The sequence below is a fragment of the Lactuca virosa genome, chromosome 3 (assembly GCF_052849685.1).
Source record: "Lactuca virosa cultivar CGN04683 chromosome 3, Lactuca_virosa_CGN04683_v6, whole genome shotgun sequence".
NCBI lineage: Eukaryota > Viridiplantae > Streptophyta > Magnoliopsida > Asterales > Asteraceae > Lactuca > Lactuca virosa.
Window position 1 is genome coordinate 155770288 of NC_136428.1, and position 27791 is coordinate 155798078.

Sequence of the window (27791 nt, forward strand, 5' to 3'; positions counted from 1 at the left end):
GTTATGCATGTATCGATTTCAGTAATTATGTTTAATGGAATTGTAGAATATGAAATAAATTGGAGCTCCTCTGTCAAGTCATTAGGTGTATCGTATAATTTTGTTCATGCAGGAATTGTCCAATCATTGTGTCTGCCTGTAATTAAACATTATTTGTAACGTACGCAATCTAAACTACGTCAGCTAAGCTTCCATTAGCAGCGTACTCTAGGATTATGTAGAAACCTGAGCTCCAAACCAAATTTCTAACATTGTTCACCATTTAACTTTAGCTTGATCCCGCGCACTCAACCTGTTTGATAAAATTCCCCACAGAAACTTCAGAAATCTTTTCAACAATGGGTTCACAAACTGCAAGCAAAAACATAATCACTCTCGGTGGATCCTCAGCCATTGTGTGCGAATATTTCGGTAAAAACTCTTGTTTCTTGTTGACGTCTCCTTAAACCACTAATTTCTTGATGCTAAAAAATCTGTATTTATACACCCATAAATCTATAATTATACACCTTCTTTTCAGGTTATGCAGCAAACAGGTAATAATTGCTAGCGATTTCTCCTTCTATGGATGTAGTTTTCTCATTTCTGTGTGTTCAATTAGAAAAAAATACTAATTTTGATGGTGTAATGTGTAGTATTCTGCACCTTAACGGTGTTTATCCTGAAGAAACTTTTGAAAGAGTGAGGAAACATGAACTTCGATTGTTGCTTTGTAAGAAAATGAGTGTTAAGTCATACTTATCAAGGCTTGATAAGCAGATTTCCGGTAAACTTTCAGTATTGTTAGTAACACTTTTCCCCAATCTTAATACACTTCGCATTGTATTTTGCTTATGTGATTTGCATTTAAAATGAGGTTTATAAAGAATGGCTGGAAGCTGGGAGGTTGCATGAGATTGAACTTCTGATTATGACTAAGGCCACCAATGAAGTACTTCAGAGTTGGAACTTTATTATAAAGACTGATGGTGAAGCTGCTGAAAAAGGGTAAGATATTCCTGAAACATGAGTCCACTAATGCATTGTTTTCATGTCATTTTAATGGTTTATGATCTTCATATGTTTAAGGGAGAAGAGTGATAAAGAAATCATGAATGAGATTAGAGATGTTCTGAGACGTATTTCAGCCACCTACAGAGTCTTTCCTCTCCTTAATGAACCATGTAAGTACATATATAGCCCTTCTGTTTCAAGAAGGCTAAAGAAAAAACATGCTTAGAGTGTTATTATGTTGAAATTGCAGGCATCTTTAATGTGGTGGCACATATTGATAAGGATGGTACAATAGCATTCAAATGGAAAGACAGTGAACACGAAAGGTCTTATATGGAGAGATTTCGTGCTTTCAGTACTAAGGTATTATTGTTTTTCTCATTTCATCTTCATATCAATATTAATTTATGGAGGCTGGTGGTGTTTAAGAGATTGTGGTTATTATTGGTGCAGATACTTAAGGCTGCCTCTTCGGTTTCTTTCAAGAAGCGAAAATCGGATGACCAGATGCATGAGGTTGACACTATGGTTCCTAAGAAGAAATCAAAATTGGATGACTAGTAAAAGGTGGGATCTTATTTTTGCTGTTTTTTCTTATTACAGTTAATGTGAATGCATTTGGAGGAACAAACTATGAATATATAAACTTGTATTTTTGACTTTCTTATGGCTGAAACATTGAAAGATAACACTCTAAAAAAGAATAATTTGCTTCAGTAATACATTGCTTTTTAGAAAGTTTGAACACAATATGGTTTGGTGTGGTTTTAGCAGTAAAAATGGAGGGATGTTGTTTGGCATGGCTAAAATATTATTTGGTATTGTCAATAAGCAATTTTGCCCAAAATAAATTTAGAAAAAATAATAATAAATAAACCACTTTTTGAGTTACATAAGCCACCCTTAAATTGGATAAAAAAATTATGTTAATTTGGCATCTATATTTGTCAATGTTTTGGAAACCCGGCTGGATATCCAACCAGCCTCTTTAAATAAGTATATGCATGTGACTATTCTTCTCTAACCCCTTCTTTTTAAACAAATTAGATTTTTCATCCTTATTTCATATCTCCATCCGATTAATATTTTTTTTCTTTTGTGTTTACTTATATTGTTGTTTGATTGTTGATAAAAAAAATATCATATTGTTATATATATATATATATATATATATATATATATATATATATATATATATATATATATATATATATATATATATATATATATATATATATAGAGAGAGAGAGAGAGAGAGTTAAGCGCATGGGTAAGAAATGGTGGTAAGAACATGGCGAGTCACTACCTTAAGCTTACATCAATAAAATATCTAACATTTTTTCCAAATAGACCCAACTCCATCTCTCCATATAAACAAGTAGTGTTATATCCGTCCGGTGGCTTGGTTGACCGATATAAAAACTATAGATCGATTTTACTTTCTTTTATAGTATCATACTTTCATTAGTTCCCATTATAGCATTGTACTTTGAAAATTCTATAAAACTATAGCTATATTTTTCATATAAAGTTGTTTTGAATTTGATAGCCAAGAACATGATCATGGGTGGCTATAATAAACTTGTCAAGATGATATTCAAATAATATAATGCAATTATATTTTCTAAATATATGTATATCATGGTTATAATTCTATAAAAGTTTTTTGATTGTTGGTTATGTAAATTTATAAACAAATATATTTATTGCCTATTATAGCATCATAATTTAATGTGTTGCCATTATAACATTTTATAATGACAAACCTACCCAGTTATAGTTAATATCATCTCTAAATATTATTTGAAGAGAACATTTAATTCTAAATTGAAGAAATCAGGGTCATTGAATGCATTTCAATCCTATATTTTCCACCATTGGATTATTTGTTGACATCATCTTTGTCAACCCTTTTATTTTTGTTCACAAATTTTATAAAACATATATTACGTTTTAAATCAGGAAGTCTATTGATGACAATTAAATCTCACCAAAAATAAAATTAATTAAATTAGGTATTCTATTAATAACAATTAAATCTCACCAAAAATAAAATGAATTAATTTTGAAATTCTATTAATGAAAATTAAATCTCACCAAAAATAAAATGAAAAAATGCCACGCCCCATCCCTCATTACCAGTATCCCTACCCTCTCTCCCTTTTTTCTTTACATAATTTATCTAACCTAAGTTTTGCAGAGGGGATGAAAATGGGGAAGAAAAAATATAATATATGTGGGCTTCGATCCATGTAGACTAGTCTTGTGTTCGATCATCATGAACTAAAGAGGAATGATATAGAGATAAATTTCTTTGGATCCTAATTTAATTTGGTTGTAGTTTAGATCGATTTTGGGTACGTTTTAGATTATGTTTCTTTTATTTTGTTTCAACTATGAAGTTCCAATTTATAAAACCTTTCGATTTAAGTTTAAATCCATAATGGTTATATTTTCTGAATTTGCTTCGATTTTTGTTCTGATGATTTGTATTCTTGATTTTGATTTTTTAAGTTATAGATATCCGGAGAGCAAAATGATGGACATAGTAGCACCGCTACCTCTCATCCATTGTTTCGATTTGGAAGATATGTCCACTAGGTAGTGAATTTGTATATGTCGATTTTCTTTTTTATTTTTACATTTTTGTATATTCATTTAGTCAATGATTTTTTTGTGGCTTACCAGGTCGTGAATGGAAGATATACTCGAGTCAATATCTATAATGCTTTACCCATTCGATCCCTTCCAGGATTTGGAGATGGAATTTAAACCCTTATACCATTGAGTGATCCACATATTCTACAACTCAGCAAAACCCAGTAGTGATATGTGTTTTGATTTATTGTAAAAAACATCTTTAAAAATACAAATTGGGCTCTCAGAAATAAGTTATTCACTTATCCTTTTTTAATATTATAAAAAAAACATCTTTTAGACTCAATAACAAATAAAAGACAAAGTTTTAGTATACCATGTAAACAGATTACATCGATAAATCTTATTGGAAAATGTTTGGGATTGATTAATTTTGGTTAATTAGCAGGTTTTTTTTTTGGTTAACTTGTGTTGTCTGGGCATGCCGAGAAGCATAGTAAGAACCTTGCACAACCTTATTCTTTCGTTCAACTAGTTTGAATCTTCTTATTGAGTTTACTTTCTCAAAGATAAATGGGTACACCCTAGACTCTTGAAAATAGGGTTGGTAACATTGTGAGTATCAAGGTTTTCTCAGCAATAAGAGAAGATATTTATATATAAGTTGCAATATAAATCATTTTTAATTACATAATAATAACTAAACAAAGATATGTGAAGGATTATCTTTATAATTTAAATTGCAATCTATAACATAAAAATCGTATGAAATTTTCATTGTTCCATTCCATGCCTCACAAACATGTTTCCTAGAATGGAACTACTTATTCTATTATCTTGCTTTTACGATTACCTATCCATTCCATTTCTTTGTTGTTCCATTCTTTGCAAGCTCACATATCTCAAAAAAGTAATTCAGAAATCCATCATACAATAGAAATTGTTTTTATAAACTCCTATAAGGGAAGAAGAAAGATAAGACAAAATGAGTGTATGATGTTAATCTAATTATGATGTTCTTTCGTCTCTATTTGCATGTTTCTAGCTTGTTTGTAGTATTGTCTATAAAATGTTGTTGTTATATTTGAAAGTTCATTTTACCCTTTTTCATCTTTTTATGTGTATATTTTAATATTTCAGGTTTTTTTAAAGTATTTGAGGGACCGTTTCTGCTTGGGAGTGGGGTGAAGTCAAGGGCCCTAAAACTGGAGGGTAGTTGTATTTAGAGCCACTTAAATATTGAAGATTTTTGTTGGCATTAATTTCAATAATCATATATACCCTAGAAGAGATATCATAAGCATAGTTTATTTTTTATAATGTTTTTTTGTATATTTATTAAATGTTCTACATGTGATGTCTACAAGGTGCTGGTATTTTTTTTGTTGGCAAGTTATTACACTATCTAACACCCCAATAATCTATAATATTTGTATAAGATGGTGACAATTATTATTTTTTATTGCAGCTTCTCTTCCTATTGATTATCCAATGTGGTTTGAGTTCTAGAATGGTGCCACTGAGAGGATTCCACAATGTAGGGCGTTTGAATTAATTACAGAATGAGGCATGATTTATATGTTTTTTTGGGTATTGACGGAAATGTTTAATTCTTGCTCATATAGATCGATAAGTATTTTACAATATGCTCTTTTAACCGTATAATAGGACTTTTTCTGGAAAAAATTGGTTTTAGTATTGAACTTTGAAAAAAAAATTCATATATAGCATCGTACTCGTAAGAAAATGACTTTTTTTTGGATTATTTTTAGTTGATATGGAAAGTTACATTTTTTGTATATTGAAGATCATTTAAAGGATTGTCTTCTGGAAAAAAAAATATTCATTAATAGCATTAAACTTTGCAAAAAAAAAGTTCATTAATAGCATCGTAGTTTCAAAAAAGTACTTTTTCGTATTCTTTTTGACTAATCTAGAAAAGTTTTATTTTTATGTACATTAGAGCTCATTAATAGGATTTTTTTGAAAACATTTTGTTTATGGAAAGTACATTTTCATTTTCTTTCGCATATAGACCATCTATGTAAAAAAAACATTTCAAATATGGACCATTTATGTATTTTTGTTCACAAGTGAACCATTTATATAATATATAAATTTAAATGTTAATTAGTAGGTCATTAATATGACAATTTTCTAGGGAAAATTTGTTTTTAGTATTGAAATTTGCAAAAAAAAAAGTTCATTAACAGCATTGTACTTTAAAAAAATATTATTTTGGAATATTTTTAGATGATATTGGAACGTTTCATGTTTTCCAACATTGAATCTCATTTGTAGGACAGTGTCCTGGAAGCAAATTTCATTAATAGCGTTGAACTTTGCAAAAAAAAATCATTAATAGCATCGTACTTTTAAAAAATAACTTTTTTTGGAATTCTTTAACTGCAGGTAGATTCCTTGAATGCCTACCTTGATGAACATATGTGGAGAAATATTTTTGGAAAAGGATAAAATCCTGATATGACAACCCGAACAAGAAAAAGAAAAACCCAGTTTTGACTAACCCAATTTATTCAAAATCTTTATTCATTTTGGTAGCTTACACACCATTTAGATGCTCTCAAAATAGCATATGAAATAACTTCGAGATGTAATGAAGCTAAAATGTTATTTGACATGTTTTGTACTTTCTAATGATCATTACCAGGAAACATTGAAGGATGTTTTTACCAGAAAGAATGTAATCAATATACAAAACAATGTTGCATATTCAGAACGTAATGTTCTTAAGTTACAATAATAAGGTCTTCCTGTAATAGTTGATTGGCCCTACCCAACTATCCCATGCAAGTTAATGGATTTATGTTGCTCTAAATGTGTTAAAATGCTTCACTTAGGTGTTACTCAGCACATGGTCCGCGAACTATCCACATTGATTTCATGATTGAGAAGAACAAATCACATCGATTTATGATATGCATTTGATTATTTAGGTATATCCTAAATTGTTTAGCTTCCCCTATTGATTTATGGCGTGAATGTAACATTTTACGTTTAACCGTAAACATGAGGCTTTCGTTTGGTTGTCTAACTAATGATTTGGATCAGACAAAAGCATTTTGATGAGTGGATTCTTAAAATTAGTGAATGTAATACTGGTGGCCATGATGATGGTGAAGTTGAAGTTCAATTTCCAAAAGACGTTGTTGTTCACTCTACAGGTGACCATATTCATTCAATTGTATCCACCATTTATCCATCATTTGAAAACCATCTTGATGATCCATCATATTTTCAAGATAAAGCTATTTTGGTACCTACAAATGAAGAATTCAATGCTACCAATGACTACATTTTAGGATTGATGAAAGATGAAGTGAAAACATATATGAGTTCAAACTCTTTATGTGAGATAGAGTTACCAGATTTTTTTGAGGAATCAATCTACTCTTCAGTTGTGTTGAATGGTTTTAAGGTGTCTAGAATTTCCAACCATAAACTTACACTAAAAATAGGTGTTCCAGTCATGTTACTTCGTAATATCGAACAAACCAAAGGACTATGCAATGGTACTAGGTTACATATTGTTAGGATTGGAAGACACGTCATTGAAGCCTGAATCATATATGCTATATTCTTTAACGAGACTACTTATATACATTGAATGAAGTTAACTCCGTCTAATAAAAGAATCTCATTCCATTTTTAGCAGAGGAAATTCCCCATAGTTGTTTATTTTGTTATGGCCATTAACAAAAGTCAATGACAATAATTATCAAATGTTGGATTATACTTGCGTAGGCCCGTCTTCACTCATTGTCAGTTATATGTTTTTTGTTTCTCGTGTCACAAATGAAAAAGGATTGAAAATAATCATATATGACGAGAAAGGCCGTCCAACTAATAAAACAAAAAGTTATGTTTACAAAGGGATCCTTCAACGATTATAGATATTCAGGTGTTTCATTGTTTTTTTTTCAGTCATTTCAATGTTACCAATAATACTAAATTTGTTTATGTTTCAAGAAGGCTAAAGAAAAAACATGCTTAGAGTGTTATTATGTTGAAATTGCAGGCATCTTTAATGTGGTGGCACATATTGATAAAGATGGTACAATAGCATTCAAATGGAAAGACAGTGAACACGAAAGGTCTTATATGGAGAGATTTCGTGCTTTCAGTACTAAGGTATTATTGTTTTTCTCATTTCATCTTCATATCAATATTAATTTATCGAGGTTGGTGGTGTTTAAGAGATTGTGGTTATTATTGGTGCAGATACTTAAGGCTGCCTCTTCGGTTTCTTTCAAGAAGCGAAAATCGGATGACCAGATGCATGAGGTTGACACTATGGTTCCTAAGAAGAAATCAAAATTGGATGACTAGTAAAAGGTGGGATCTTATTTTTGCTGTTTTTTCTTATTACAGTTAATGTGAATGCATTTGGAGGAACAAACTATGAATATATAAACTTGTATTTTTGACTTTCTTATGGCTGAAACATTGAAAGATAACACTCTGAAAATGAAGAATTTGTTTCAGTAATACATTGCTTTTTAGAAAGTTTGAACACAATATGGTTGGTTTGGTTTTAGCAGTAAAAATGGAGGGATGTTGTTTCGCATGGCTAAAATATTGTTTAGTATTGTCAATAAGCAATTTTGCCCGAAATAAATTTAGAAAAAAATAATAATAAATAAACCACTTTTTGAGTTACATTGCTTTGTGTTAATTTGGCATCTATATTTGTCAATGTTTTGGAAACCAGGCTGGATATCCAACCAGCCTCTTTAAATAAGTATATGCATGTGACTATTCTTCTCTAACCTCTTCTTTTTAAAAAATTAGATTTTTCATCTTATTTCATATCTCCATCCGATTAATATTTTTTTCTTTTTTGTTTAATTATATTATTCTTTGATTGTTGATAAAAAAATATCATATTGTTATATATATATATATATATATATATATATATATATATATATATATATATATATATATATATATATATATATAGAGAGAGAGAGAGAGAGAGAGAGAGAGTTAAGCGCATAGGTAAGAAATGGTGGTAAGAACATGGCGAGTCACTACCTTAAGCTTACATTAATAAAATATCTAACATTTTTTGAAAATAGACCCCGGCTCAAACCTCTCCATATAAACAACTAGTGTTATATCTGTCCGGTGGCTTAGTGGCTTGGTTGACCGATATAAAAACTATAGATCGATTTTACTTTTTTTATAGTATCCTACTTTCATTAGTTCCCATTATAGCATTGTACTTTGAAAATTCTATAAAATTATAGCTATATCTTTCATATAAAGTTGTTTTGAATTTGATAGCCAAGAACATGATCATGGGTGGCTATAATAAACTTGCCAAGATGATATTCAAATAATATAATACAATTATATTTTGTAAATATATGTATAACATGGTTATAATTCTATAAAAGTTTTTTGATTGTTGGTTATGTAAATTTATAAAAAAAAATATATTTATTGCCTATTATAGCATCATACTTTAATTTGTTGCCATTATAACATTTTATAATGACAAACCTACCTAGTTATAGTTAATATCATTCATATAATAACGGTAAACATGTTGTAAGCTGCCTAAAATATACTTAGATACTACAATAAGTACATTGCTATTTTTGGTGAGAATAACAAATTTTGGGTCATTTTTATGTTGTATCTAACTCGAGGGACTAAAACTTAGTATAAGCGGAAAGATATACTATGAAATTCAGTATTTTTCGTATTTATATTCTTCTTTCACTAAAGACTCCTCTCCTTGCAAAGAAGACAACATTGTCACTCGGTCTGTAGAAGAGATATCCAAAGGACTTCTGTGGGTAGCCGATGAAAATATATCGCTCACTTTGAGGTTCGAGCTTGTAGTGAGTCTCGCGCCTCACAAAAGGCTCGCAACCCCAAACCTTTATGTGTGATAACAATGGAGATTTCCCTGTCTACATCTCGTGAGGTGTTTTGGCAACCTTTTTTTAGTTGGGACTAGATTAAGGATATGGGCGACAGTCTCTAAGGCATATCCCCAGAATGAGATAGGTAACAAAGCTCGACTCATCATGGAACGAAACATGTCCAACAAGGTCCGATTGCGCCTCTCAGCCACACCATTAATTTGTGGTGCCCTAGGAGGTTTCAATTATAAAACAATTCCACATTCCTTAAGATAGTCAAGAAACTCGATACTAAGATACTCACCACCCCGATCGGATCAGAGCATCTTTATCTTCCTGCCCAGGTGATTCTCCACTTCTTGTTTAAATTCTTTGAACTTTCGAAAGTTTTCTGACTTATGCTTGATTAAGTAGACATAACCATATCTACTTTAATCATCAGTAAAAGTTACATATGTAACAACCAGAATCAGAAAGACCAAGAAAAGAAAGGAAAGGCTCTAAGTCAAGAGTCAACTCATCGAGTCTAGGGAGAAACTCGACGAGTCGGAGCGGGATCCGGGGCATAGAGTAAGTGACCGACTCGGCGAGTCGGCTAGTGGACTCGGCGAGTCTGGTCTGGGCGAGAAAAACCCTAATCCCGGGGGTTGTGCCCTATTTAAAGTACATTACATCCCTTCCCCAACCTCTTTACTCCCCTTTTGAGATCAAGAAACCCTAAATCGTGAGTGAGAGCCATTGGAAGCAATTTAGAGCTTAGATAAGTGATTTTGGTGGAAAGGGGCTTGAAGATCAAGAGGCTTGCTGCAAAGGAGTGGTGTAGATCCGGGATCTACTTCAGTTGGAGCATATATTGGAGGTAATAAGCTGTTGCTTTGGCTTTATTGCAAATAGATCTATCTTATGTTTGAGATTTGGGGCATTTTGGGCATGATTGAGATCTATGTCGAGTTAGAGGCCCATATCTAAGGTTGCTACCTCAGATCTAGACTTGTGATGGTCCAGAAGGTCATAAAGTTCATGTCAATAAGTTGTTGGTGAAGCCCCTTTGTCTTAAACCCTAGCCCTTGAGTGTTTTGGGCCTTTAGCTCCTTGGTTTCACGTAAAGTTTGCAACTTTATGTGGGGGATAGACTGTAGAAGAGTGGATCTATGGATTGGAGCCCCTGCATGGCTCGAAAAGCCACTGTATGGATTGAGAACTGGAGAGACTCGACGAGTCACATGGGTGTACTCGACGAGTTGTATGAATATGTGCATGGACTCGGCGAGTTGGAAGAACAACTCGGCGAGTCTGTTGAAGATTGCCTAGGACTCGGCGAGTCTGTTCTTGGACTCGACGAGTCAGGTCGCAGAACCCCCAACCTCTTCTGGTTAAGACGCAGATTAGTGAGTTGAGTGGTGACTCAGTGAGTTGGACAGGATGGGACTCAGCGATCGTTGAACTCGACGAGTCCTGGGGTGACTCGGCGAGTTGGGTCGTATTTTGAGAGCTTCTGAGTTTAAGGACTCGGCGAGTCTTCGGGTTGACTTGGCGAGTCGAGTCAACTGGAAGGTTGACTTTGACCAGGACTTTGACTTTAACCATAGTTGACTTAGTTTGACTTCTAGAGTTCAGTTTGGAGCTAAGTGTTTTATTGATATTAGTAGCTCGGGGAGCTAGTGGAGCAGCGATTCAAAAAGTGGTCGGACAGCAGCCAGAGGGTTATCAGCAAAGTTCAGCAGTGCGAGGTGAGTCTCCTCACTGTTTGTATAGGTCTACGGCCACAATGCCGACCCATTTAGTTTATGTATGGTAGGAAGACCCGGGGGTTAGCCCTAGGCATTATGCATGAAAGACCAGGAGGAGGCTCCTGGCACACAGTATGTTATTATGTATGGTAGGAAGACCCGGGGGTTAGCCCTAGGCATTATGCATAAAAGACCAGGAGGTGGCTCCTGGCACACAGTATGTTATTATGTATGATAGGAAGACCCGGGGGTTAGCCCTAGGCAATATGTATGAAAGACCAGGAGGTGGCTCCTGGCGCACTGTATGCTATTGTGTATGAAAGACCAAGGGGTGGCTCCTGGCACACTATATGTGGAGTGGCCTAGTAGAGTAGTCTGTATAGTTGTCTTTGTGATACTTGCATGAAAGACCAGGGGGTGGCCCTTGGCACTTGTCTGTAAGACCCAGGGAGTGGCCCCAGGCTTGACCAGAAAGACCACGTGCGGCCCGTGGCATAACCGCAAGACTATGTTTGGCACATAGCACCTTAGCAAGACTATGTTTGGCACATAGCACCTTACTTGATTATGGATATGTTGGTTATGTATGGCTCTTGGCTATGTATGGCATGTATGGATCAGTTGGTTTGTATGGTATGTGGTATCTGGGGAACTCACTAAGCTTCGTGCTTACGGTTTTCATTTTTGGTTTCAGGTACTTTGTTTTCAAGGAAAGGAGCTGGTTCGATCGCAGCGCATCACACTATGTTTTCCGCACATGAGATCTTTGGGATCACACTCTGATATGGTTTTATGATAATATGCTTTGATTACTGACACTTTGGCTTAACACGAGATATTATTATGCATGTTTTATACTGATGGTTTATGTAATAAGTTATTTAAAAATGAAATTTTTGGCCTTGAATTTTGGGATGTTACAAGTTGGTATCAGAGCCCTGGTTTGAGGGATCCGGACACACCCTCGGGGGTGTCTGGACTCAAATCGAGGGATTAAAAGCTTTTTACAAGAAAATGGTTTTCTAAAATATGAGTAAAGGAGTTTTGAGAAAGAACGAAGTGTGTGATGTGAGTGACCGGCCGAGCTCAAGTAAGTTTACCCCAAGATACCCATACAAGTTTATATTATGGTTACCAGTTTCAGTAGAACAACATGCTAGAATAGGACTAAGGATCTAGGAATGATGCCTTATGTGCCTGCTTTATGTGCTTCAGCTTATGAGAATTGCATGCTAGTATTGAGTAGACAGCAGTAGGATAGCCTGTTTAGGTTATACCTGATAGTATGAGCTTAGCATTGTATGCTGGTGCAGTTTCCTATTATGAGGATAGGATTGCTTGAGATCGTTCCCTTTGTCTGAATGCTGCTTGCTTTGTGCTTTGTGGGACTCTGAGTGATGGGAGTTAGCCATTAGGTGAATACGTCACGTCACATGTGATCAGGATTGAATAATCTCAGAGTGCTGGATTTGGCCCTGTTGTGCAACTCTCGTTTGAGTCTAACCGTTGTAGGGACGAGTCTTTTACTCGAAGGATTATCTGAGCCTCGTCACATGTGATGGTATTCAGGTGATAACTAATTGGCATTATAAGGAGGCCTTCAGCAGCTGAGGACTGGTTTAGGTAGAGCCAGAGATTTATCTAGGGCAAGCTTAGGATGAGAGTAGCAGAGATCAGTAGTAGTGAAAGGGACTTGGTGAAGTTGAAGCAACCCTTGAGGAAAGTGCGGATAGATGTGGAAGGTAGTATGGGCCCGTACTACTGGAAGCAGAGGATCCGTACTCGAGTCAAGGAGGGCCGAGATGGAACCAGGAATCTTGGATAATGTGTGAGACCTCTCGGGGTATGTTTTGATCCAGACATTTATGTGTTTATCTCCAGTATGGTGACAACGCGACATGGAGCAGGAGGCTCAGGATCTGGATCAGGATCGGGCTCGGGCGCGGGATCCGAGCAAGTTGATGATGGATTACACGAGTTCATCACGTCTGAGATTACGAGAGGCATCCTTGAGGCGACCCCGGTCATTTTCGGGTCGATCAAGGAAGGGATCATTGAGCTGATGGAGGATCACCTCCGAGGTTTCAGGAGTGATTTGGCGTCTGGACAGGCGAGTATGCGCACACTGTCCTTCAAAGACTTCAGAGGGAGTGGTGCGCCAGACTTCCACGGGGTGAAGGACCCCATTGTTGCCAGAAGATGGATTGCAGACATTGAGTCTGCACAGTTGATGAACTTCTGTCCTGAGGGGTCGAAGGTTCGATTTGCTGCAGGGTGCTTGAGGGGCAGAGCTAGAGACTGGTGGGAGTTAGTTGGTGATTCCTTGGGAGCCTCAGCCATTGAGGCTATGACCTGGTCCGACTTCGTGACCAGGTTTAGGGCGGAGTTTGCGCCGGCTGTGGAGCTTCAGCAGCTGGCCAGGGAGTTCCTAGACATGAGACAGACGACGGAGTCGGTGGCGGAGATTACTGCCAAGTTCCGGGAGAGGGCCTTATTGGTTCCTCAGTATGCAGGGGATGAGGAGATGCCGAGGACCCGCTATCATGACATGTTGAGAGCTGATATTCGGGAGCATGTTAGCTTCTCGGCATGCCCGACCCTGGACTCTATGATTGCCAGGGCGCGGGAAAGGGAGATTGATTTGGAGCACATTGCGAAGAGGAGGTCAGATCAGACGTATACTTTGGAGGGTCCCGGGAAGAGACCCAAGACTTCAGATCAGCGATTAGTAAGTCGGCAGGTCCGAAGTCAGTGCAACACGTGCGGGAAACCACACGAGGGAGTTTGTCATTCCAGGGGTTCAGGCTGCTACAAGTGTGGCAGTGATGGTCATGTCAGCAGGGACTGCCCATAGGGGTCAAGCCCATTATGTTTTCACTGCAATCAGGTGGGACACAAGAAGGCCGACTGCCCGACGGTGAGGGGAGGAGCAGGGAGTGCGTCTGCCCCGACAACTTCGAGGTTTACGGATGGGGGAGAGGGTAGGGCCTTGCAGTGACAGATGAGGGAGATCTGGATTACAGCAGGGAATGTTGCAGGTACGTATCTATGGCTATTTTCGTACCTATGTGTATTAGGGTTGTTCTTACCCCGGACTCAGGTGATCGTATGTATGAGTTGTCTCTCTGCTTGTATTCGGATTGTACTTTCAGAATTGTCATATGCCAATTGCATACCGGGAACTATTAGTAGCTAGTGTAGGGTCATCCCTCACTTCGGGATCGAAGTGTCCAGTATTATCTCGATTATGACCAAAGCGGTTCAGGAGGGTTGCGTGGAGGTTGGTGGACAGAGTCCATGGAGTAGCCCTCCACCATCATTAGGGTTTGGTGGCTCTAGTCTTGGTACTTGGGATGGCTTTTGGAAGCATCAAGGGAAGTGGTCTATCACTGATGGGGTTGCTCTGAGCATTAGTCTTTCGGACCTTAAAGGCATTAGTTGGAGGTCAGGGGATTATCAGTATCGGGGATGCAGGAGGTGTTCATCTAGTATCCGGTAATCGTACGGTATTTGGAGTGGACTAGTGATGGATCGCTAGCGGCATCAAGGCGATGGTAGTTATCATGCCTTTTGTGCAAGGGAGGAAGGAATGGAAATCCTCAGGTTTCGCAGGCAGGAAAGACTTAGCTGAAGCTAAGTGGGGGAGAAACAATCATGTTATGGGAGCAGAAGCGGTTTTGAAACTAGGATAAGTTTCGCTCTCCTGTCAGGAAGGAAGACGGCCCAGGTGGCTGTATGAATTGAGGACAGTGCGAATTGGAAGTTTGGAAAACTTGCCAATTGTGAGACCTCATTCTCGAGATGTCTGGTAGCAGATTGCAGAGGAATCGGTTGGGAGTTCCAGTTGGGACATGAGTACCACTTGGGGGTACTAGATTGTGCTTGTATGCTCGACTATGGGTTAGTCGTAGCATCCACTAGCAGCCAGTCGGTGTGGAAGGGTGTTGTCAGACTACCGGATGGCCGTAGCATTCACCAGTGGTCAGATAGTAAGAAGAGTGTGGTAAGACTGCGGGGCGGTCTGTAGCAATGGTTAGCAGATAGCGTCGAAGAGTGGTGCGACTGCGGTGTAGCCCGTAGCAATCGTATGTGAGGATAGTTAGACAGCGGTGTGGCCCGTAGCATTAGTTTAGTAAGACTGCGGTGTGGCCCGTAGCAATCGTATGTGAGGATAGTTAGACTGCGGTTTGGCCCGTAGCATTAGTTTAGTAAGACTGCGGTGTGGCCCGTAGCAATCGTATGTGAGTATAGTAAGACTGCGGTGTGGCCCGTAGCAATCGTATGTGAGGATAGTTAGACTGCGATGTGGCCCGTAGAATTAGTTTAGTAAGTCTGCGGTGTGGCTCGTAGCATTAGTTTAGTAAGACTGCGGTGTGGCCGGTAGCAATCGTATGTGAGTATAGTTAGGCTGCGGTGTGGCCCGAAGCACTGGTTTAGCAAGACTGCGGGGTGGCCTGTAGCTTTAGTTGGCTGGCAGCGCATAAGTGTTGTAAGACTATGTGGGTGGCCGTAGCATTCACTAGTTGACAGAGCGAGTATAGTAAGACTACGGGGTGGCCCGTAGCATTCGTCGGTCCCTATTCGCTAGTGCGAATGTATCAGGTGTGTGATTCAGTGGCAGGGTTTTTTAGATAGTTAAGTTCAGGACGGGGCAGCCGCCCGGATGTGAGTGGGCCACATTATGATTGGGTCCGGAAGGCGGTAGGCCATTGGGGACCAAGAGTGGCGTAAGACTGCGGGTAAGCCGTGGCATTCATTAGTAGCTCAGTTCGCTGAATATGGGCAGGGGCCCGTATCTCCGAGGTGGCATGGGGGAAACCGGTATTCCGGGTAATGGTAGATCAGTTGGGACCAGGGCGGTCTCGGTTCATCCGGTAGGCGGATGGGAGTCAACAGGACTACAGGCAGGAATGATGGTAAGGGATTCGGTGTGAAAAGCCATGAGCTGATTGGATGATGCTAAGCTGCTCATCGCAGGATCGAATGATCTCAGAGTAAAGGATTTGGCTAAGTGACGCCGTTCTCGTCTGAGCCTTAAACGTAGCAGAGAGGGATCTGCTACCCGAAGGATTGTCTGAATTCTAACGATTGGGTGGAGCTTTCAGTATTGGAGCATTGTATGGGGGTTATTCCGTGAGTATTGGTATGATGGTCGGCACTGGGAGTGGCCGGGATTGCGGTTTCAGCAGAGGATCGGTCCTCGAAGGAAATTGGGAAGGTTGTTGCTTGTGAAAAGTGCCTTAGAAAGGCCAGTGACAGAGTAGGTAAAGGGTAAACCCCTTGCGAATCAAGGGTAAGTGTATCAGGAGTATCGGTATGTTTACCGGTTGGATAAAAGTGTTGTACTCGAAGGTAGTAAGTAACGGGTTATTCTGAAGATGACATCTTCAAGGTTTGGATCGGATGGGCGGAGTGTGTACCTTGTGGTAAGTGGCGACCAGATGGTAAGGTAGTTGGCTGTGGAAGACTTCGAGGACGAAGTCTAGTTTAAGTGGGGGAGTGTTGTAACAACCAGAATCAGAAAGACCAAGAAAAGAAAGGAAAGGCTCTAAGTCAAGAGTCAACTCGTCGAGTCCAGGGAGGAACTCGACGAGTCGGAGCGGGATCCGAGGCATAGAGTAAGTGACCGACTCGGCGAGTCGGCTAGTGGACTCGGCGAGTCTGGTCTGGGCGAGAAAAACCCTAATCCCGGCGGTTGTGCCCTATTTAAAGAACATTACATCCCTTCCCCAGCCTCTTTACTCCCCTTTTGAGATCCAGAAACCCTAAATCGTGAGTGAGAGCCCTTGGAAGCAATTTAGAGCCTAGATAAGTGATTTTGGTGGAAAGGGGCTTGAAGATCTAGAGGCTTGCTGCAAAGGAGTGGTGTAGATCCGGGATCTACTTCAGTTGGAGCATATATTGGAGGTAATAAGCTGTTGCTTTGGCTTTATTGCAAATAGATCTATCTTATGTTTGAGATTTGGGGCATTTTAGGCATGATTGAGATCTATGTCGAGTTAGAGGCCTAGATCTCAGGTTGCTACCTCAGATCTAGACTTGTGATGGTCCAGAAGGTCATAAAGTTCATGTCAATAAGTTGTTGGTGAAGCCTCTTTGTCTTAAACCCTAGCCCTTGAGTGTTTTGAGCCTTTAGCTCCTTGGTTTCACGTAAAAGTTTGCAACTTTATGTGGGGGATAGACTGTAGAAGAGTGGATCTATGGATTGGAGCCCCTGCATGGCTCGAAAAGCCAATGTATGGATTGAGAACTGGAGAGACTCGGCGAGTCACATGGGTGTACTCGACGAGTTGTATGAATATGTGCATGGACTCGGCGAGTTGGAAGAACAACGCGGCGAGTCTGTTGAAGATTGCCTAGGACTCGGCGAGTCTGTTCTTGGACTCGACGAGTCAGGTCGCAGAACCCCCAACCTCTTCTGGTTAAGACGCAGATCAGTGAGTTGAGTGGTGACTCAGTGAGTTGGACAGGATGGGACTCAGAGATCGTTGAACTCGACGAGTCCTGGGGTGACTCGGCGAGTTGGGTCGTATTTTGAGAGCTTCTGAGTTTAAGTACTCGGCGAGTCTTCGGGTTGACTCGGCGAGTCGAGTCAACTGGAAGGTTGACTTTGACCAGGACTTTGACTTTAACCATAGTTGACTTAGTTTGACTTCTAGAGTTCAGTTTGGAGCTAAGTGTTTTATTGATATTAGTAGCTCGGGGAGCTAGTAGAGCAGCGATTCAGAAAGTGGTCGGACAGCAGCCAGAGGGTTATCAACAAAGTTCAGCAGTGCGAGGTGAGTCTCCTCACTGTTTGTATGGGTCTACGGCCACAATGCCGACCCATTTAGTTTATGTATGGTAGGAAGACCCGAGGGTTAGCCCTAGGCATTATGCATGAAAGACCAGGAGGAGGCTCCTGGCACACAGTATGTTATTATGTATGGTAGGAAGACCCGAGGGTTAGCCCTAGGCATTATGCATGAAAGACTAGGAGGTGGCTCCTGGCACACAGTATGTTATTATGTATGATAGGAAGACCCGAGGGTTAGCCCTAGGCAATATGTATGAAAGACCAGGAGGTGGCTCCTGGCGCACTGTATGCTATTGTGTATGAAAGACCAGGGGGTGGCTCCTGGCACACTATATGCGGAGTGGCCTAGTAGAGTAGTCTGTATAGTTGTCTTTGTGATACTTGCATGAAAGATCAGGGGGTGGCCCTTGGCACTTGTCTGTAAGACCCAGGGAGTGGCCCCAGGCTTGACCAGAAAGACCACGTGCGGCCCGTAGCATAACCGCAAGACTATGTTTGGCACATAGCACCTTAGCAAGACTATGTTTGGCACATATCACCTTACTTGATTATGGATATGTTGGTTATGTATGGCGCTTGGCTATGTATGGCATGTATGGATCAGTTGGTTTGTATGGTATGTGGTATTTGGGGAACTCACTAAGCTTCGTGCTTACGGTTTTCAGTTTTGGTTTCAGGTACTTTGTTTTCAAGGAAAGGAGTCGGTTCGATCGCAGCGCATCACACTATGTTTTCCGCACATGAGATCTTTGGGATCACACTCTGATATGGTTTTATGATAATATGCTTTGATTACTGACACTTTGGCTTAACACGAGATATTATTATGAATGTTTTATACTGATGGTTTATGTAATAACTTATTTAAAAATGAAATTTTTGGCCTTGAATTTTGGGATGTTACAACATAGAAGTGGTTAGCATCCCTTGTGGCGGTTCTGAAGGGTCCACACACATTTGTGTGTATTAGATCCAACAAACCCTTACCCCTTTCACAAGTACCAGTGAAGGGTGACTTAGTCATCTTTCCAAGTAAACAAGATTTGCAAGTTTCATCCGACTTTGAGTCGAATGACTCCAAAACTCCAGCCTTTCGGAGTTGGTCTATGCGCTTCTTGTTGACAAAGACGACAATGCCATAAGGATGCCTTATCCAAACTATTAGAAGAATCAATGTGCAACACATTATTTCCTAAGGTGTCTACAACCATCACAGTTTCATATACACCATTAAAAAGTAATGCTTTAAAATAAAATACACCATTATAAAAAGCATTAATAGCACCAATTTCATTATCAAATGAAAAACTAAAACCTTGTTTGTAAAAACCATGAAAGGAAATAATATTCCTCGCCATTACAGACGAGCAGCAAAGATTTTTCAAATCTATTTCTAACCCACTACTAAGAAATAAAGAGTAAACTCCAATCTTGGTGACGGGTGAAATTTTCCTATTCCCCATGATCAAGTTTATCTTCCCGTGCTCCACATCCTTACTTCCTTTCAGGCCCTGCAAATCAGAACAAATGTGAAATCCACTGTAACAACGTAAATTTCCAAAACAATTTTTCATTTTTAAAACATACTTTTATTCATAAGATAATATCAAAACATAATGTATCCAATGTTATCATAACAAAACATATCCCAGAATCTCAAGACATAAACTCCATGAGTGTGTACGGATCATGCCGACGCCTTCCCGTGATCCTCGCTAGTACCTGAAACACATAACACGACAACTGTAAGCATAAATGCTTAGTGATTTCCCCAAAATACCACATACGAACATACGCCACTCAAGGCTATAAGACCTTCCGGTCGCTGTGTCTCAGAGGACTTCCGTCCCACAACCCTGGTAGACCTTCCGGTCCCACCCGTAATTACCTTCCGGTCCATATCATCCTGACCTTCCGGTCCACATCATAATGACCTTCCGGTCCTTATCATTCATAACATACATAACACATACATATCATATAACAACATACAACACATACATCTCATAGCATATAAGACCTTCCGGTCACACATAGGTACCATCCTAGGTACAGTATAGTGAGAAGACTCACCTCGTACGAAGTCGGATAAACGCTCGCGCTTGACGTCCCGACCTAGCCTCCTCCTATCATCCGAATAACATTCCTGATCAATACCCTCTCATAGACTCATCACTACAGATTGGGTAGAAGGCCATTCTACCCCTCCCTGAACATTCCCGAATCAGTTTGACCAAAACCCTAAAGTCAACTGAAATCAACGGTCAAACTTTGACCTGACTCGTCGAGTGCACATGGGCGACTCGGCGAGTCCATGCAGGTCCTCTGAATCCTTCTAGCCTCACTTGGCACGTCGAGTCATCCCTTCACTCGACGGGTTACTCTTGTCACGAATCGCGGGGCAACCCCGACTCGACTCGTCGAGTCCACATATGAACTCGGCGAGTTGCGTCCATGTCAACACTTAAATGACCTTATGAGGTCAGATCCGCTTCTCTAACCTATAGATCTGACCTTTCCATACCCACTAATGACGTAAAGGTGAAACCTTTACACTCATGCAACACATATATGGTTCCTTTTGAAGAAATAGCCTCAAAATTGGCAACCTATGTTCATTCCTTCCATAACACTTCATAAAGCAAGATGGATAATGCTCTCTGGACCTCTATGGATCCACATCTGAAGTCTAACACATAAAGTGACCATAAACTCATCAATTCAAGCCATAAAAAGGGTATACAAAACCCTAGATTCATAGATCTTAACCACAACAGAAGGAGAGTTCGATTTGCTACCTCAATACTGCAGATCCAAGCTTGAAAACCACGGATTAGCAATCCTCTTGACCTCCTCTAGCTGGAAACACCTTCTTCTTTGCAAAGCAACACCAAAAAGGATTAAAATGGCTTGCTCTCACACACAACTCGCCCAAGCTCTCTAGGGTTTCTCTCTCTGGACTGGTAGCCGCAAATGAGGGCTATAAGGACCCTTAAATAGGGCACAAGCCCAAAGATTTAGGGTTTCTGCCGCCAGCATGGACTTGTCGAGTCACCCTGCCGACTAGTCGAGTCCATTCATTAATCCAGTCAGCAAATCGCGATCCTACTCGACGAGTCTAGGCGTCGACTCGTCGAGTCATTCTCTCAAACTCAAAATAAATGAAAATCATAGAATACCTGGAAATCCGGATGTTAAACCTGTATCAAGGACCCAAGAGTTAGAATGTGATGACTTTTTAAATAGAATAACATAAATACCCGCATGGGTGGGTTTAACCTTCCCATCCTTAACATCCTGCAAGTACTTGGGGCAGCTTCGCTTCTAGTGCCCCTTTTCATGGCAATATATGCACTCTGGTTCCTTTGGGTTAGTCGAGGGAGTGGCAGAACCACCTTTGGTTCCACTTGAATAGGATCCATCAAGAGACTTTCCCTTGTGACCCTTGGTAGGGGTCTTCCTCTTCTTCCCCTTACCATGCCCAATTGCCAAAACAGGGGCAGCAGTAGGAGTAGTAACAACTGATTTACCTTTGAGACAACCTTCAGCAGTCCTCAAAAGTCCTTGAAGTTTGCTAAGAGTGACCTCCTCCTTGTTCATATGATAGGTCATGCGGAACTGATCATAACATGGAGGTAAAGAGTGTAGAATGATATCTATAGCCAACTCTTCATCAAATTTGACATTCAACTTTAGCAAACGGTCCACAAACCTTTGCATTTTCTGCAAATGGGCCGTGATGGACTCTCCATCCTTCATTTTAGTTGTTATCATGGAGGCTATTATTTCATACCTCTCTTGACGAGCACTCTGATGGTATATTTCCATCAGGTCCTGGTGCATCTCAAAATGGTAGAAGTCCTCATAGGACTTTTGGAGTTCTGCTGACATAGTGGCCAACATGTTAAAAGAAACGTTAGTAGCATCCTTCTCATGGGTCATAAACTCAGCAGTCTCCTACGGAGTAGTAGACGACTCATCGATTTCCTTAAGCTCCTTGTCTAGGACATATTCATTGTCCTCATAGCGAGTGACCATCCTGATGTTCCTAATCCAGTCATTGAAGTTAGTGCCATCAAAGATGACTCTCCCACAAAGGCTAATGAGAGAGAAGGAGCCAGTAGGGTTTGAGCCAGAAGCAGTGTTGGAACACATCTGAAAAAGAAAGACAAAGTTTATATTAGATAATAATATTTAATGTAACTCCCAAAATGAAATATTAAGGCTAGGAACCAACACAATATTTTATAACTCGTCGAGTTCAAGCTTGGACTCGTCGAGTTGAACCTGATAGTGCAGTTTTCCATCTTTGAAAAATTATACTTTTGCAACAATATAATAGAAAACTAACCTGGCTCTGATACCACTGATGGGTTTTGTGCACTATAACAACCTTATGGTGCACATGCAACCCTATATGCTTTGGATCTAAGTTTTCTCTAATTATACATGCAATATTTTCCAAAGCATTCATCTTAAACTAGCATACAAAACATGGGTATTTGTCTAACAAAAACTAGTTAGATAACATACCTTTTGTAGATTGTTAACTTAGAGCTTTAAGAGCCAATCACCAATAATGTGAATGCCTCAAATGGAACCACAAATCACCACCAACAATGGAGGACTTGAGAGAATATTACTTGCACTCAAATTTTCGGCTATGCTCTTCCAAAGATCACTAGTGGCCGGTTTCATGAGCTAAAGGGCTTCTTATATAGTGTGTCATGATTAGGGTTACATCCATGCAAACCCTAATGCCCATGACCTTTCATATTATTTAGGATCCATGGGTTAAACCTCCATGGACTATCCATGGACTACCATCTTGGTTTAGCCCAACCTAACTAATCATAGGCCCACACTTTAAGAATCATTGATTTACCAAATCAACCCCTTATATTTAATTAGTCTCTTTTGAGCACAAAATTAATTCCAAATTAATTATTGATCAATACTAATTAAATAATATGATTTCACATTAATATATTAGAACTCATAACATATTAATAAATCATAAATAACCTTTTCTCAAAAGTCCATCCTTACAAATTGTTCCGGTGAAATGCAACCCAAATGGACCATGCTGTATTCGGGTCAAGTACATACCAATTATAATTATGGACTTAGACACCGTATCCAAAAAAGAAGTCATAGTCGCCACCATGATGCAAGAAAATTTTGTTGCATCATTACAGTGTTTCCTATACTAATCTAGTTCTTCATCAGTAGCTTCGGTTTCATCAATCTCGAGAAGTTCTTTGCCGAGCACATACTCCTTGTCCTCGAAATGGAGAGCCATTTTAATGTTGCACATCCAATCGTTATAATTGGTGCCATTAAAAGTTACCCTCTAGCAGATGTTCAACAATGAGAAGTTGTTATTGGAGGAACGGAAAGCATCATTTGGAGTACACATCTATAAAAGAAAGATAGTTTTTGGTTAGATAAGAATAATCCTCAATATAACACCCAAAATGAAATATCAAGGCTAGGATCCAACTAAATAATTCACAACATAGAAAAGGGATGTCGTAATCTAATTGCAAAATTATTTAAAGGTATGTAAATGACAATTTACCAATTCCACCATTGAAAAACGAAATTTTAACGAATTAGGTTTTGAGTGAAATTCCTAGATCATTTGAGATTCATTGAACTCTTCAATGACATGTTTAATCTCGATTATGCTCTTCTATTTGTAACTGGGATACCGAGAATCACAAACAAGATGTGAATAACCATGCAAATTAGCTTGGTACTCTCGATGTCATTTATCATCTCAATTTAATGTGCCGGTTAACCACATGCGCTCCATTAATCAATGATAATTTATGAGACACTCATTGACACTCTTTATTAGTCCCTATTAGTGTGACGGTTAACCACACACACTCCACTAACGATTTATAAAGTGCAATGTGCAATTCCATGGGTAAGCATACAAATTCACATTTTTCCTAAAGTAACTAAGATTGAGAATTTTTTATAAAAGGAATTTAGTTACTTTATAATTCATTCTACTTATTAATGAGAATTTTTTTTGTCCTATCAAACCCGTTCGGCTAACGACCCTCCACCAATCAATGAAGCGGTTGGTGAGAGCGAACACCCATTCAACTACCATTTTATAGGCAGTTTCCTTATACCCCCTTTATAGATCGGCTTCGTGAATGAGGTCTACTAGTGGTTTGACTGACTTAGTCTTATACATATAGCAATATTTAATTTTACATATAGTATAAGGTGTATTTTAAACATTTCAAAATACTAGGTTTAGTTACTAAATTTCGAAAATTAAAACATTTAATTTAAATTCAACAATTGTAATCCATTCAATAGAAAACAAACGAAGGCTCTGATATCACTGATGGATATTGAGCATAACAAACAAAAACCTATGTATGTATGCAACCCTAATTCTTGATCTATGTTTTTTTTCTAGTTGAGCATACAACTTTTGAACATCAGATGGAAAACCTTGGGAAACCTATTCTATTTTCGAAAAATAGTAACTAAGGTTAGAATACATAGCTTTGATTGTTATTGATGAATAATATGAAACCCTTGTGTTGTTAAAGCTTAGAGAGTAAGCACCACAAATGTCGTGCCTCTAGTGGTTCACACCCAACACTAGCAAGAGGATGAGCGAGGAGAGAGGAGAAGGAGAGCTAAGAATTTCGGCTATCACTCTAGGGTTTTTAATGGTCGAAAATCCTAAGGGGTAAGGGTCTATTTATAGTCCAACAAGGATGGTCTAGATAACCCTAATCTGAATATAATAATAATATTTCAAATTGATAATTATCCAGCTCCTTATTTATCTACATAGGATAATCTATAAACCCTAGATTATCCATATGGAGCGACAAAATTGTTTTTATGTTGAGATTTAGTCTTTTTGTTTTTTGTGTATATAATTTTCTAGTGAGCTTATTTTTTGTGCACAAAATTTATACTTATGACATTTAATAACCTGTCATACAATTAATTTTTTTATTACAAAAAAATTGACTAAATGCAAACAAATTCAAAAATTGAAGTTTTAATACAAAACGGAATTCATTTGTCCTTTTTAAGTTTTTATGCTTCGATTTTAAAGACTTTACAAAAAAAAAATTCGGTAGCAAAAAAGCGACTGTCGTTGCTCCTTCTCCCACCCCTCTTCTTTCTTTCTTCCTTCAAGGTACTTAATAAAAGAACTTTTTGTGAAAGAAGTTCTTTAAAAAGTGTTTAGATTAGCAAAATGACTTTTGTGTTAAATTTTACATGTAAACTCACAAAAAGTCAGGTTTTTGTGACTTTTTGAAAGCCGTTATTTTCCTCTATGCAAAAGTCATTTTCAAAATGACTTTTATATTACCCAAACATCTTTTGTTTAGTTTTTTTTGACTTTTTAGAAAAATTAGAAGCTAAAAGTAGTAACCCCAAACACCCCCTTAGCTCATCTCAGATCTAGATTCATCGAAGTTTTCGTATATGCTTCTTATTTAGAAAGGTGATTGAAATTCTATTCATAGTTTTCGTGTATTAACAATGGTTTAAATTTTAGGTTTAGCTGTTTGTTATGCATGTATCGATTTCAGTAATTATGTTTAATGGAATTGTAGAATATGAAATAAATTGGAGCTCCTCTGTCAAGTCATTAGGTGTATCGTATAATTTTGTTCATGCAGGAATTCTCCAATCATTGTGTCTGCCTATAATTAAACATTATTTGTAACCTACGCAATCTAAACTACGTGAGCTAAGCTTCCATTAGTAGCGTACTCTAGGATTATGTAGAAACCTGCTCCAAACCAAATTTCTAACATTGTTCACCATTTAACTTTAGCTTGATGCCGCGCACTTAACCTGTTTGATAAAATTCCCCACAGAAACTTCAGAAATCTTTTGAACAATGGGTTCAAAAACTGCAAACAAAGACATAATCACTCTCCGTGGATCCTCTGCCATTGTATGCGAATTTTTCGGTAAAAACTCTTGTTTCTTGTTGACGTCTCCTTAAACCACTACTTTAATTTCTTGATGCTAATAAATCTGTATTTATACACCCATAAATCTCTAATTATAAACCTTCTTTTCAGGTTATGCAACAAACAGGTAAGAATTGCTGGCGATTTCTCCTTCTATGGATGTAGTTTTCTCATTTCTGTGTGTTCGATTGGAAAAAAAATACTAATTTTGATGGTGTAATGTTTAGTATTCTGCACCTTAACGGTGTTTATCCTGAAGAAACTTTTGAAAGAGTGAGGAAACATGAACACCAATTGTTCCTTTCTACGAAAGTGGGTGTTCAGTTATACTTATCAACGTTTGATAAGCAGATTTCCGGTAAACTTTCAGTATTGTTAATAACACTTTTCCCTAATCTTAATACACTTTGTATTGTATTTTGCTTATGTGATTTGCATTTAAAATGGGGTTTATAAAGAATGGCTGGAAGCTGGGAGGTTGCATAAAATTGAACTTCTGATTATGACTAAGGCCACCAATGAAGTACTTCAGAGTTGGAACTTCAGTATAGAGACTGATGGTGAAGCTGCTGAAAAAGGGTAAGATATTCCTGAAACATGAGTCCACTGATACATTGTTTTCATGTCATTTTAATGGTTTATGATCTTCATAAGTTTAAGGGAGAAGAGTGATAAAGAAATCATGAATGAGATTAGAGGTGTTCTGAGACATATTTCAGCCACCTTCACATTCTTGCCTCCTCTTAATGAACCATGTAAGTACATATATAGCCCTTTTGTTTCAAGAAGGCTAAAGAAAAAACATGCTTAGAGTGTTATCATGTTGAAATTGCAGGCATCTATCATGCGGTGGCACATATTGATAAGGATGTTGTTGAAGTACCATTTGAATGGGAAAAGAATGTTTCTAAAAGCATAGCAAATCCTGATGTGGAGATCTTGCGTGGTTTCAGTACTGAAGTATTATTGTTTTTCTCATTTCATCTTCATATCAGTATTGATTCATAGAGGCTGGTGGTGTTTAAGAGATTGTTGTTTATATTTGTGCAGATACATAAGGTTGCCTCTTTGGTTTTTTTCAAGAAGCGAAAATCGGATGACACTACGGTTCCTAAGAAGAAATCAAAATTGGATGACTAGTAAAATGTGGGATCTTATTTTTGCTGTTTTTTCTTATTACAGTTGAAGTGAATGCATTTAGAGGAACAAACTATGAATACATAAACTTGTATATTTGACTTTCTTATGGCTGAAACATTGAAAGATAACACTCTGAAAATGAAGAATTTGTCAAAAAAAAAAAAATGAAGAATTAAATTTTTTTTTTAATTCATTCGCACAATCCAAAAAACACTTCATCAATTTTTTTACAACTTGCAAATCTCAATGTATAATCTATCTCTTTTCTTAAATCTTATACATTTCAAAAAATAATGCAACAAATTTTTACAACTTGCGAATATCAAATAAGAATATACTATCGATTTATGGATAACTTTTACACATTTCAAAATCATAATTCATAGCCTTTTTACAACTTGCAAATATGATAGAACAGTCTATCATTTCATTTGTAACTTGTAAACATTTACAATTATTCATCATCTAGCCTTTCATCTTTCTCTTGTACACATATAAAGGAGGTCATTCAAATAAATATTATTCAAGATAAATGATTTATCTTTTACCACATTAATTTGCATTTTTTTCATTTGTCCCATATATATATATATATATATATATATATATATATATATATATATATATATATATATATATATAAACTTTTTTTTTGACAATG

At 38.0% G+C, this 27791-nt stretch overlaps 3 protein-coding genes across 3 annotated transcripts; all 3 read left to right on the top strand.

The window, feature by feature from the left end:
• Nucleotides 1-1662, top strand: LOC145162694 (mitotic spindle checkpoint protein MAD2-like). Its single transcript, XM_079081762.1, has 7 exons — nucleotides 1-411; nucleotides 521-536; nucleotides 636-766; nucleotides 867-987; nucleotides 1069-1163; nucleotides 1244-1356; nucleotides 1447-1662. Exons 1-7 carry the CDS (start codon nucleotides 339-341, stop codon nucleotides 1552-1554), a joined length of 657 nt encoding a protein of 218 aa, XP_078937888.1. The 5' UTR covers nucleotides 1-338; the 3' UTR covers nucleotides 1555-1662.
• Nucleotides 1663-6649: 4987 nt separating this feature from the next.
• Nucleotides 6650-7174, top strand: LOC145164193 (uncharacterized). The gene has a single exon (XM_079082920.1). The coding sequence runs from the start codon at nucleotides 6650-6652 to the stop codon at nucleotides 7172-7174; it is 525 nt and encodes a 174-aa protein (XP_078939046.1).
• An 18740-nt stretch (nucleotides 7175-25914) lies between these two features.
• On the top strand, nucleotides 25915-27253 carry LOC145164194 (mitotic spindle checkpoint protein MAD2-like). The gene is made up of 7 exons (XM_079082921.1): nucleotides 25915-25987; nucleotides 26102-26117; nucleotides 26218-26348; nucleotides 26449-26569; nucleotides 26645-26745; nucleotides 26826-26950; nucleotides 27041-27253. Exons 1-7 carry the CDS (start codon nucleotides 25915-25917, stop codon nucleotides 27128-27130), a joined length of 657 nt encoding a protein of 218 aa, XP_078939047.1. The 3' UTR covers nucleotides 27131-27253.
• Nucleotides 27254-27791: the final 538 nt, after the last annotated feature.

Excerpts from the sequence above, each read along its gene's own strand:
- LOC145162694 (XM_079081762.1), top strand. The coding sequence starts at position 339 with ATGGGTTCACAAACTGCAAGCAAAAACATAATCACTCTCGGTGGATCC. Across the intron at positions 1,164-1,243 it reads TCCTCTCCTTAATGAACCAT|GCATCTTTAATGTGGTGGCA; the intron begins GTAAGTACATAT and ends TTGAAATTGCAG. Across the intron at positions 1,357-1,446 it reads TTCGTGCTTTCAGTACTAAG|ATACTTAAGGCTGCCTCTTC; the intron begins GTATTATTGTTT and ends TTATTGGTGCAG.
- LOC145164193 (XM_079082920.1), top strand. The coding sequence starts at position 6,650 with ATGATTTGGATCAGACAAAAGCATTTTGATGAGTGGATTCTTAAAATT.
- LOC145164194 (XM_079082921.1), top strand. The coding sequence starts at position 25,915 with ATGGGTTCAAAAACTGCAAACAAAGACATAATCACTCTCCGTGGATCC. Across the intron at positions 26,349-26,448 it reads GTTTGATAAGCAGATTTCCG|AATGGCTGGAAGCTGGGAGG; the intron begins GTAAACTTTCAG and ends GGGTTTATAAAG. Across the intron at positions 26,570-26,644 it reads GGTGAAGCTGCTGAAAAAGG|TTTAAGGGAGAAGAGTGATA; the intron begins GTAAGATATTCC and ends GATCTTCATAAG.